This window comes from Cebus imitator, unplaced genomic scaffold, assembly GCF_001604975.1.
Source record: "Cebus imitator isolate Cc_AM_T3 unplaced genomic scaffold, Cebus_imitator-1.0 Scaffold59, whole genome shotgun sequence".
In the NCBI taxonomy this organism is placed as follows: Eukaryota; Metazoa; Chordata; class Mammalia; order Primates; family Cebidae; genus Cebus; species Cebus imitator.
The window spans coordinates 1,228,080-1,240,513 of NW_016107374.1; the positions used below are offsets into that span (position 1 = coordinate 1,228,080).

The 12,434-nt window shown below is 52.2% G+C and overlaps 1 protein-coding gene across 4 annotated transcripts in view; it reads right to left on the reverse strand.

Annotated features, from left to right (window-relative positions):
* FBLN1 (fibulin 1) overlaps window positions 1-12,434 on the reverse strand; it is a 92,534-nt gene that overhangs the window by 57,697 nt on the left and 22,403 nt on the right. For all 4 annotated transcript variants that reach the window (XM_017529471.2, XM_017529469.2, XM_037738899.1 and 1 more), the window contains exons 4-8: window positions 10,853-11,015; window positions 7,569-7,628; window positions 5,802-5,903; window positions 5,095-5,232; window positions 3,668-3,805 (exon numbers count right to left, since the gene is read on the reverse strand). In XM_017529471.2, the coding sequence (XP_017384960.1) occupies window positions 3,668-3,805; window positions 5,095-5,232; window positions 5,802-5,903; window positions 7,569-7,628; window positions 10,853-11,015 (601 nt within the window). The remainder of the gene's footprint in view (window positions 1-3,667; window positions 3,806-5,094; window positions 5,233-5,801; window positions 5,904-7,568; window positions 7,629-10,852; window positions 11,016-12,434) is intronic.

Genomic DNA, 12,434 nt, shown 5'->3' on the forward strand with positions numbered 1-12,434 from the left:
AAAAAAAAAAAAAAAAAAGAAGAAGAAGAAGAAAGGAAGACAGCAAGCAGCAGGAGGAGGGGATTCGAAGAAAAAGAGCAAAGAAAACCCAGCAAAGCCAAGCTGGTCTCAAAACCCTTGGTGATCCCACCTTAAGGTCCTAGAAAATTCTCCATCTGTGACGGAGGCAAAGAACTCTGCTTTTGGGGACCCTGACTCATCCCTTGTGCTAGCCCTGCAGGAGGAGCTCTTCTGCTATAGGCAGGAGGCTCGGATGTGCTCTTGGGGCCCCATGCTGGCTCTAGGAACTCCAGGAAGATGGATTCTGGCTACACAAGGGAGCAGCACTTGCCACCATGGGCCATGCTGTTCCCGGGTGTGGGAGCAGGTACCATGGGCACAGGTGTGGGAGGAGAAGACCCAGGACGGTGCTGGGGGACCAGGACCTGACATAGAGCCTTTTCAGCCCTCTCCCAGATGGCTGAAACTATCTTCTATCTTGATAGATTTTCTCCTTAGAAAGAATTATTTCTGCTGATGCAGTCATTTTTAAAAAGATAACATAAAGTTGCTGACATGAAATGATTTCTAAATACCCTGTCAAGTGGGGGAAAAAAGCAAGTGGCAGAACAGTCCGGCCCCATTTTCATAAAAAAAACAAAAAGTCTCAAGGGAGCAGAGCCCAGAAGGTTTCACGGAGCTGCCAAGAGGCAGGCAGGATCAGGCAGGGGGGGAGTGTCTACTTCCCACACTGAGGTTTTGTTTGCTTTTTGTTAAGTAAAGACATACATAGTTGTTGACATAAATAGACATCTTTTAAAACCATGAATCCTGAGCTTGATTGCAAGGATTGAGAGCACATGAAAAGGGGAATCCCACCCCCATCCGAAGGGGGGACCCTGTGGGAGCTGAGCATTTGGCTTTGGATGCTGTCACTGAAGACCCAGGGAGACGGCATGGAACAACTCAGTGCCGCCAGGCTGGGCTTCAGCCCACAGCCTGCTTGCCAGTCCTGGAAGGACAGTGAGGGGACAGCTCCCAAGCCTCAGCCCCTACGCAGTGCTGTGCCCTCTAGAGAGGAAAGTCAGAGCTAGGTTGAGACTTGCAAACGCTGCCTCTTGGTGGAAATCGGGGCTGATTTTGCCATGAGTCAGGCTTTCCGTCCTCAGCAGACGCCAGCCTCCTCTGGAGCCCCCTTTGAGCAGGCTGCAAGTCTGAGCAGGACTGTTCTCCCCACTGGCCCTGGAGAGCCCGTGGCTTCCCTGCTCACCACCCACTGCACTGAGCGACAACCACCCCCTCCCTGCTGGCAGGGGACTGGTGAGGGGCCAACTGGCAGCCAAGCCACAGCCCCCCAGCTAAGAAGTCTCCCCCAGAGGATGACAGGGAAGCTGTAACAAAGGAAAGCTGGGGTGGGGTTCAGATGAGGCTCCTGTCCTAAGAGTTCACCGTTCCACTTAGCCTTTTTTTCCTGAGACAGAGTCTTGCTCTGTCATGCAGGCTAGAGTGTAGTGGCTCGATCTCGGCTCACTGCAACCTCCACCTCCCGTGTAGCTAAGATTACACACACCCACCACCACGCCTGGCTAATTTTTGTATTTTTAGTAGAGACCATGTTGGTCAGGCTGGTCTCGAACTCCTGACCTCAGGTGAGCCACCGCACCCGGCCACATCCACTTGTCTTTAAATATCTCAGCGGTTAAAAAATTGCAGTGGGGGAAGAGCTGTCTGTCCAAACCACTATTTCAAATAAATGATCGATACAGATTTCTCTAAGAAAAAGTTGAAATAGAAGTAAGAGGGAAATTTACAGTTCCTTGCTCACAGCAGTACCAGCCTTTCAAGAGGAGAGGTGATGCGGGCACTCCAGGTAGGGAGGTTCTGACTAGTGTGATCTGTAGCTGGGAGTCCTCATCTTTTCTCCTAAAAAGTAGCTCTGACCTCAACAGCAGACGCAGGAGCATCTGCTGAGTAGAGGCCAAGGGAAAGCCAGTGGATCGGGACTTTGGCACTGATGGCAGTGGCCTAAGCCAGGTGGTTAACCTGACAAGGCCAGGGGAAAGCAGGACTCACCTCCTGTCTTTCCAGAACCGGCACCCCAGGCCGGCCAGCTCCCCAGCTGCGCCCACACTGCTCCTCTAGAGTGAGCGGTCTTACCTAGATCTCCTAAATTCATACCAAGTTCACATGGGATTCTCTCTTTTCATATTAGTATTTCTCTATCTCTGATACCAGAAAAGTTTTCTTTCTTTTTTTTTGAGATAGAGTCTTGTTCTGTCGCCCAGGCTGGAGTACAGTGGTGCAATCTTGGCTCACTGCAACCTCTGCCTTCCGGGTTCAAGCGATTCTCCTGCCTCAGCCTCCCGAGTCTCTGGGATTACAGGTGCCCACCACTCCGCCCAGCTAATTTTTGTATTTCAGTGGAGACGGGGTTTCACTATGTTGATCAGGCTGGTCTCAAACTCCTGATCTCAGGTGATCCACCCACCTCAGCCTCCCAAGGTGCTTAAATTGCAAGCGTGAGCCACCGCGCCTGGCCAGAGTTTCTTTTCTTACTGTGGTGAACGACATGAGTATGTAACATAAAATTTGCCATCGTAACCGTTTTAAGTAGATGGGTTCAGGGGCGTTAGTGCAGTCACACCGCTGTGCGAGCAACACCCCATCCATCTCCAGTACTGTTTCATCTTCTTAAACTGAAAGTGCACCCGTGAAACACTCACTCCCTGTTCCCCACCCTGCCCAGAGCCTGGCATCGCTGCCTTTCTACTTTCTGCCTCTTTGAATTCAAATACTATCACAGAGTATTTTTTACTTTTATATTTTGTTTTATGTGTCAGACAGGGTCTTGCTCTGTTGCCCAGACTGGAGTGCAGTGGCATGATCACCGCTCACTGCAGCCTCAACTTCCCTGCTCAAGGGATCCTCCCACCTCAGCCTCCCAAGTAGCTGGGACTATAGGTGTGCGCCACCACACCCAGCTAATTGTTTGTAGAGATGGGGGTCTCACTATATTGCCCAAGCTTGGCCTCAAACACCTGGGCTCAGCAATCCTCCTGCCTCAGCCTCACAAAGTGCTAGGATTACAGGCGTGACCTGCTGCGCCCAGCTAAGTATTTTTTAAAATAATTTTTTAATAGGCTAAATACCTGTGGCAGGGAATCACCACTCACTGAGTGCTTCCTGTCTACCTTCGAAAGTTCCTAATAATCCTGGCCTCAAGTCTATAAGCCAGATACTATGATTACTCCCATTTTATAGAGGAAAAAAATGTAAAGCTCAGAAGTCATTTTCTTGGGTCACTCAGTTTAAAATAACATGTCTCTAACTCCAGAACCCAGGCTCTTTCATCTAAACCCAGGTCGGGAAACTGTGGCCCCTGGGCCAAACCCAGCCCGCTGCCTATTTTTGTGAATAAAGTTTTATTGGAACACAGCCACACCCATTTGTTTACAGACAGCCCCTGGCTGCTTTTGACTACCACAGCAGAGCTGAGTATTGCGACAGAGACCATGCAGCCCACAATGGCTATAGTATTTGCTGTATTTGCTGTCCAGCCCTTTACAGAAAAGGTGCCAACCCCTGTTCTGAACACCATGCGGCCCCGCAGAGTCCAGAAGCCTGGCCCGAGGCTCGATCGCTGGCCCTTCCTGGAATACCCCACTAATCCTGGCAGCACACGTCTTACCAATACAGTTGCCTAGAGCATCTTGTATAAAGCCGCTCTTGCACTGTAGCTTGGGTCGGCAGCGGAAGGATCCCAGAGTATTCTGACAGATAAAATCGGGGAGGCAGTTATGAATACCAGTCTCACACTCGTCAATATCTGGTACATCATAAAAAAAGGAAATGGTTAGCAAGAGTTCTGTCAAAGAGCATCTTACAACACTTTAAAATCACAAGAAAGTTTTTTACTAATGTTCATTACTCAGACTATCACCCACAACATTCCAATAGAGAAATCATACACAAAAAAGGACTTCACTGAGCCAGATCATGCTCCAGTTGCTAAAGACTTAAAAAGTGGACTTTTTTCCCAAGGCTCTTATGAGGCAAACTGTCTGTTATAATAAATCACCCTGACATTTTCCTGGCAGGTAGATATATATATTAGTATTCATTCAGGCTAAGTGTATGTTTAGTTTAGATCACAGAGCAATTATCTTAGTGGCAACAAACACAGTCTCTATAAACAAATTCATTCTGAACCCTTCACCATATTCCAAATATTAACAAGAGTTACAGTCACGATAGGATGTGATGGGCTGCCCTTCCCTTGAAGTTCACGGCTGTCAAATGGTCAAGTGTGTATACACAGCTGGCTTGGCCACTGGGTTCCTGGGGTCCAAACCACCCAGCCAGTGTGCGTGGGTGTGGGGGAGAGAACTTGCTCTGTGGCCCTCAGAGGTCAGAAGGGTGTGCCTTGCTTTGAAGTCACCCTCATGACACAGTGAGCAAGCGACATTTTTACACAAGTGGTTTTGTCCTTTGGAAAGGCTTGAAACGCTCTGCAAAAACTGTGTTCTAAAAGAGCCTCATCAGAGCCTCACCCTCTGCCAAATAATACCTATGGCTTGGCAGGAAAAGGCTGGCAGCCAGAAATGTCATGTTTTTATGCAGTGGAAGGAGGTATGCTTTGAACTTCAAGGAAGCCTAGAATCAGATGGAAGGCAGCTGTTGTGCAAACAGCTGTGGGGTTTTTTGTTTTCTTTTGTTTTGTTTTTTTTTTTTGTAGAAAGTACATGTGAGCACCTGAAATTCATCCCTGGTCTTGATTTTAAATAATCATGCACGAAGCCTTTTTAGAAATCCAAATCTGCCATCATTGACTCTGCACCATAAGAACGTAAACCTTTCCTAATGGCTGGACTAGCCGGTACCAGTGCCCTGCTGTCAACTTCTTAAATGCTCTGAACATTCCTGGCAAGCACTCTCCCTTTCCATCTCACCCGCCCAGACACCATGGATATTGGTCTGGTGGGTATAACCACCTCCCTCCTGCAGATGAGCAGGCAGTCGCCCGGGCAGCCACACAGGGCGCAGGACGAGAGCCCAGACCCCAGAGCTGCCCTCCCACCGCGCCTATCTACGCCTGGGAGACCAGGTCTGCTGTACCTTTGCAGCTGTTGTCCTCTGTGAGCTCATAGCCAGTCCCACAGCTGCTGTCCCGCTGGCAGCGGAACGAGCCCACGGTGTTGATGCAGGATTCTCCAAGCCGGCAGCTGTGGCTGCCCGTGATGCATTCATTGACATCTAGGAGAGACCAGGGCGGTGAGGGAGTGGCTGGCAAGAACAACCCATCCTAATACAGCCTCAGAAGGAAATGTGCCAAAGCCACCGTGGAAATGGTTCCCTGCACGCACGCAAACTGAGCTGAGGCCCACCGTGTGCGCATGTGCAGGCTGTGGACTGCATGGAGTCGAAAGCAGTGATTTCCCCCCTGCTAACCTTCCTATCTACTGCTTTTTCTGGGACTGGAGTGATGTGGTCCTCAAGAAGCCCACAGCAGGGGGCATCTTTTCTATCTCCCCGACCTCACAGACGAGGGGACCAGGACAGGCTGAGGGATGTGCCCAAGGCCATTCAGCATATCCTGGAGCTGTCCCCTTTCCCAACCCCGGTGCTTATATTCTCTTGGAGGGAAGTCTTGGCAGGGGCCACTGCGCTGTAAACTCCAGGGAGCACGAGAAAGCGAGTCCTGGGCTGTTCTCCACCCAACTGGGGTCTGGTTGTATACGGCAGGCCCTGCTCAGACGTCCAGCACAGGCTTCCAAGTACAGTGACCTGCCAGTCTTGCTGGCGCCTGGGACAGAGACAATTACCTTCACAGGAGACACCATCGGAAAGCAGCTGATAGCCCACGAAGCAGGAGCAGACCACCTCGTCCCCCGTGTCCCGGCACTGCTGCTTGCAGGGCCCGCCTCCTGGAAGCACAGAGTGTGTGAGCCAGGGCCGGACACACCCGACACCCGGCGGTTTCTAGCTCTGTTCAGGCTGGGTCACAGAAAACGCCTTCTGGGCAGACAAACCCAGCAAGGCAGGCTGACCTGGCTGGAGCCCACCTGCAGCCCTCATGGGAGACCCCCATGCTCTGGCTCTGGACAGCCCCGAGGGGCTGCTGCTTCAGGTTCCAGCCTCCCTGTCTGGAAAATCAGGTGGTGTACAGGGGGCCCTTTGTAGGCTGGGGTTGGCCCAGAAGGGGCGAGGCAGAGAGGAGCTCACCACCAGCCACAGACATGAGGGTGTGCGTTCCACGTGGAAAGCCAGGCCCCAAATGGGCCTCAGGTACCTGCCCCCATTGAACTCTCGAGCTGTCCCGCTGCTCCAAGCCCACTACCACGGCCTCAGCTCTCGGGGCTGCCCACCTAGCTGTGGCCACAGCCTCCTTCTACCTGGTCTTCCTGCGTAGCCCAGTATCACCCCACAACCTGCACTTCCTACAGGGCGGCCAGAGGGATGCTCAAACTGCAAACCTCATCAGGATATGCCTGGACCAGGGAAAGATTCTACGACACACACTTCTAACTGCTGCCGGCCTACTTGTTTCTTGGGTCCCTGCCTCTGACCCTCTCACCCCACCTCCTTCCCCGGCCCACTGCCCTCCAGCACCCAGCTGCTGTGGGTCAGTGCCCTTCGCACGGCTTCAGGGCCCCCTGAGGACCCTTTCAGGGTTATTTTCCCAGCTAATCCTGCCTCCTTGCAGACCAGCTCTCCCCTCCCCAGAAAGCCCCTCCCATATCCCTGAGGCTTTCTGGGGCTCTGGGTCCCTCCCTTCCTCCTTCCACCAGGCCTCTGGGCTGACTGTCACTGTACACTGACTGCACTATTTGGGGATTAAATTGGTTCCTGATTAACACCCCAGCCACAGGGCGAACCACTGAAAGAGCTGTGGGGCAGATCTGCAGGTCCAGACATGCCAGAATGTTCCATGAAAGAAAAACAGCTTTATCATATGAAAAACAAACCTGCAAGGTCCTTACTTAACTTTGCAAACATCTCCTTGTGAGGCCAATGAATGTCACCAATGGTGACAGAGCTGTGGCTGGGGCCCCAGGGGCACAAAGGCAGGAAACACTTAGCCCTCTCCTCCTCCGTGAGGGCTCCTAGCCTGGGGGAGGCCTCTGTTACCTTCCGGAGGCTTTCCACACCAGCTCTCACCAGGGCCCTCCTCAGTTAAGTCCACCCTTGGCCTCCCAGCCAGCCCCAGACCTGGAAGTGGGAAGGAAAGGGAAGAAGCAGGGAGTCCACGACTCCACCGGGCGGAAGTGGCTCCCAGCCAGAGGACACTTTCCAGGGTAAACCAGAGCAAAACCTGGGTTCCGACTTCCAGTGAGATCAGCATTCAGTTTCCCGGGTTTTGTTTTGGTTTTTTTGTTTTGTTTTGTTTTTGACAGGATCCAGCTCCGCCGCCCAGGCTGGAGTGCAGAGGTACAGTCATAGCTCACTGCAGCCTCAACCTCCTGGGCTCAAGGGATCCTCCTGCCTTGGCTTCCCAAAGTTCTAGGATTACAGGCCTGAGCCACCCTGCTGGCCCCTTGGGGTTTGTTTAACTACCAACAAATGGCTCATGGGAGACACCCAAGTCTCACCTCGGCAGCGGTCATTCAGGTATGGGTCCTCTTGTTCCTCCTCGACCTCAACAATCTTATCTAAGGGGGAAAAAGACCAAGTCAGACATTGATCCAGACACAAGGTCCCATCTTATCTTAGAAGAAACTCCCAACAATCTTCCTTCTTGTCACTATCAGGCAGTAATGCCCATTTGAACATCTTATATAGACAGCTAAGTATTAACTGTATCCTTTTTAAGACACAATTACACTTGCAAATGTGTAACTAATCTAATCAATTATAGGCTGGGCATGTGGCTCATGCCTATAATCCCAGCACTTTGGGAGGCTGAGGTAGGCAATCACCTGAGGTCAGGAGGTTGAGACCATCCTGGCCAACATGGTGAAACCCTGTCTCTACTAAAAATACAAAAATTAGCTGGGTGTGGTGGCATGTGCCTGTAATCTCAGGTACTTGGAAAGCTGAGGCAGGAGAATTGCTTGAACCCGGGAGGTGGAGTTGCAGCGAGCCAGGATCATGCCACTGCACTCCAGCCTGGGTGACAAGCTTGAGTCTCCATTTCAAAAAAAAAAAAAGGATCAATTATAAGAGAAAGAGCACAGACACAAAGGCCTGTAATCACTGACGCCAGGCTGGTGCTGTCCCATGGTCCAAACTGCTCGATCATCTCGGCAAATGCAGTCACAGCCTTGCTAATGACCAAGACACGCCCTCCGAGTCTAAACTGATGCACACAGTAAAAACTTGTGTCTCTTGACTGATTCTGTCAAACGCTCTTGTGTACTTGTAAAGGTCACTCTCCGTTTCTGTACTTATTCGTGGCAGGCCAACACTGGTCTGGGGTCCTTCTGCATGGCCCCCAGGAAACACACAGTGGGTCCATGGCACAGGCAGCAGTGGGAGGAAAGTGCAGCTGTGAAGACAGGAAGCTCTCCCAGAGGAGGAAGCATGCAAGGGAAAGTCTGGAGCAAGGATAGAAGCAGATAAAAGACAGGAGAGATGAAACATCTGGAGAGATAAAACAAACATCTGGAGCCGCAGAAAAGCCCAGAGATTGCTCACGCTGCAGATATAAATCAGTGAAAATCCTCCCCGGAGACATAGGAGAAATCCTCCACCAGCACAAATAGTTTGGGTTTGTTTAAAATGAAAATGTCATCTCTGATTTCAAAAGCCAAGGAAGGAGGCAGAATGTGGCCCCGACCCCTCTTGGAGACTGTGACATGTGAAATCATCTCAGTGGCATCCATGGGGCCCTGGACTTGAAAAACTAAGAAGAGGAAGTGAAGGATGGGTCCCGGGTGACTGGGTCCCCTGTGTGACCTGGGACCCTACAGCCATCACCTTGACTTAGGGAGTACAGGTCTGTGAGTTCTTCCCTTTCACCCCTTCTGGCACCTCCCGCCTCCATTTATTTTATTTTATTTTATTTATTTTTGAGATGGAGTCGCACTCTGTTGCCTAGGCTGGAGTGCAATGGCACAATCTCGGCTCATTGCAACCTCCACCACCTCCCAAGTTCAAGCAATTCTCCTGCCTCAGCCTCCCGAGTAGCTGGGGTTACAGGTACCTGCCACCACGCCTGATTAATTTTTGTATTTTTAGTAGAGACAGGATTTCCCCATGTTGGCCAGGCTGGTCTCGAACTCGTGACATCAGGTGATCTACCCACTTCAGCCTCCCAAAGTGCTGGGATTACAGGCGTGAGCCACTGTGCCCAGCTTGTGCCTCCTTATTTTTTAAGAGAGTGGGGACGAAGCTCAGAGAGAGGAAAGAACAGGCCGAAACCTGCACAGCAAGCTTGGCCCAGGCGGAGCCCTGCCTTCTTCCAGGTTAACTCCCTTACAGCACAACAAACCATGGCATACGTGTAAGAGACCACTGGACAGCCACGAAGTCTCTCCTGAACCCTGTGATAGAACCACGCCCAAGCCTTTGGAGAAAAGCAAGGTGAGGACACAGAACTGGGAGGCACGCAGCTGAGAGCGCTCTTGAAGCTGCTCTCGGGGTCACACCACCCTTTGCTGAGTAAGTATCTGTGATTTGATAGAGCATAGCCAGCTATTGATGAGCAATGGCCCCTGGCTGCTCCCCATATGTCACATAGGTCATCGTCTCCAGATGGAGAGGGCACTGGCCAGGAGGTGGAAGGCCAGGGTCTCCATCCTCCACGTGTCAGCCACGTGATCTTGAGCATCAGACTGCACCCACAAAGTGAGAGCAAGGCCAACTACCTCCGCTGCCCCAGGCGGCTGAGGGGACAAGGGGAGATGGTGAAGGTAGATGCTTATGGGGTCAGGTGCTGCACCCAACACTTGACACCCAATCTCCCACTCCATCCTCCCAGCAACCTGATGAAATAGGACTGCAACTATCCCCACTTCACCAAGGTACACGTTAGGACTGGGACGGAGCACGGATTTGTCCGATCCCAAACTGCAAGCACTCAGCGTCACTCCAGGACAGTGGCTCTCAGATGAGGTCACAAACACAAATGGCTCTGACAACCAGGGTCAGCCTGTGCTGAGTTAAGGCAATGGTGATGTGGATGCTCACGTTACCTGTAATGGTTTAAGTGTTAATTTGGTTGAGCTACGGTACCCTAATATTTAGTCAAACACTAGCCTGAATGTTGCTGTGAAGCTATTTTTTAGAGATTAATATTGGCCATGCTGGGTGGCTCATGCCTGTAATCCAGCACTTTGGGAGGCCGAGGTGGGTCGAATGCCTGAAGTCAGGAGTTCGAGACCAGCCTGGCCAACATGGTGAAACCCCATCTCTATTAAAAATACAAAAATTAGCCAGGTGTGGTGGTGCACGCCTGTAATCCCAGCTACTCGGGAGGCTGAGACACAAGAATTGCTTGAACCTGGGGGGCAGAGGTTGCAGTGAGCTGAGATCACACCACACTGCACTGTGCTCCAGCCTGGGTGCCAGAGCGAGACTCTGTCTCAAAAAAGGAAAAGAGATTAGTAAGTCTGTTGACACCGAGAAAAGCAGATCATTTTCCATAACGTGGGTGGGCCCCACCCAATCAGCTGAAGGCCTTAAGAGAAAAAAGACTGCCCTCCCTCAGGGAAGGCAGCGTTCTGCCAGCACACGGCCTTTGAACTCCAGCTGCAATGCCCCTCCTTCCCTGGGGCTCCAGCCTGCCGGCATGCCCTACAAAGTTTTGACCTGCCAGCCCCCACAATCACGTGAGCCAAGTCCTTAAAATCTCTCTCTCTCCACTCTCGTTCTATACACACATCCTGGAGAACCTTAATACACTGCCCACAAGGGAAGGAAGGGAAAAAATTACCCATTTCTTGGATGCCCCTGACGTCCAAGTCTGTGGACTCCTGGCTCTTGACGCAGCACGCCCGGAAGACCTGCCCACACTGGTAGCCGACCATGAGGCTGTACTCGCAGCTCTGGCCCTGGGCCTGGGCCGCCCGCCCCAGCAGACAGCAATGGCAGCACCTCTGCAAACACAGGTGGGGACTCCAGATGGAGGAGCTGGGCAGACAGCCCAGTGGGGCCCAAGAGGCCTCAGGGGATTGCCTCTCAGCCCCTTGTCCACACAACCTGGAGAGTGACGACTCATGTCTGGCTTAGATACCACTTCTAAACAGTGGCAGCAAAGAGCAAAGCAAGCCCATCCCCCGCCCTAAACCGTCTAGGTCCCAGTTTTTAAAGGAACCTTAAAGGGCCTGGCCTCCACCTCCCCTCCCTACACCGACACGGGATTGCCCGCCTCAACATCCCTGCCCTGCCCAGTGACCACCCGGCTCTGCTCACACACCTCCAGGAAGAGGGAGCTTCTCATAGCATCACACGCAAGCTCTGAAGGTTTGTTCCTTCTGCGTGGTCTGAGATTACACTACCATGCCCGGAAGAATGACATGTTGCACCTCGCCTCTCCCTTTTTGAGTTAGGGGGGTTCTAGCAGCAGGAATTGCACTGTGCATTTGAAAGCACAGGGACTTCAAGACAAGTCATCAAGCAAGGTCAAAGGACAGGTCGCTGTCTGTCACCTGGACCCAGGTCCCAATACTTACCTCACCTCCAAGTCCCTGCAGCCTCACATCTGAGTCTCTGAGGCAACATCTGCCCTGACACATGAAAAGCCCTGCTCAGTCTTTATTAAATGGTTACCCTAAGAGGGGCTCAGAACTTCCCAAACAGTCCCCAGCAGGAGCCGGGAGGTGTGGCTTTGCCTGGGTTCTGTGGCGCTGATAGGTCTTCCAGACTGCTTATTCTACGCCCTCTGCTGCCAGAAAGCACAGGGAGTGCCAGTCACCTTGTCCATCTTTTAGGGTGTGAGTAATCCTTCCCGGAAACACAAATCGCTCATCTGCCAAAGCGATCTGTTCCCACTCCTGCTAGAATGTTCTCTGCTTTTTCCACACCTCTCAAGCCTGGGGACATGGGCACAGCTGTGTGCCGGACAGACGGCATCTGCAAGGCCCAGCCTTGCATGGGGGGGGGCAGTAATTAGATGCCCAAGGTCCTGGTTCCCAGGCACCCCTTGACCAGGCCAACCCACACTCACCCCACCCAGCTCCCTCCTGGGCCAGAGTCCCCTCCCCCGCCCCCGTGAAAGCTTATCCAGGCCAAGGTGGGCAGGGAGCTTGGGAACCTTAATTCCTCCACGTGGCGTCCCTCCACACCCCAATCTATGTGTAGAATCCCCACAAAGGAGCCCTCACACCCCGTCCTGGAATCCAGACTTCATTCAGATTCTTGCTTCTTAAAATGATTCCATCACCTTCCTAACTGGGAACAGGAGGTTTCTTCCAGGGAATGCATTTTCGTCATCTGTCGCCTCCCGCAGAAAACCCAGCTTTCCAACCTGAGCTCCTTCTGGCCCGAGCTCCTCCCGGCTGGGCTTGCTTTCCTCC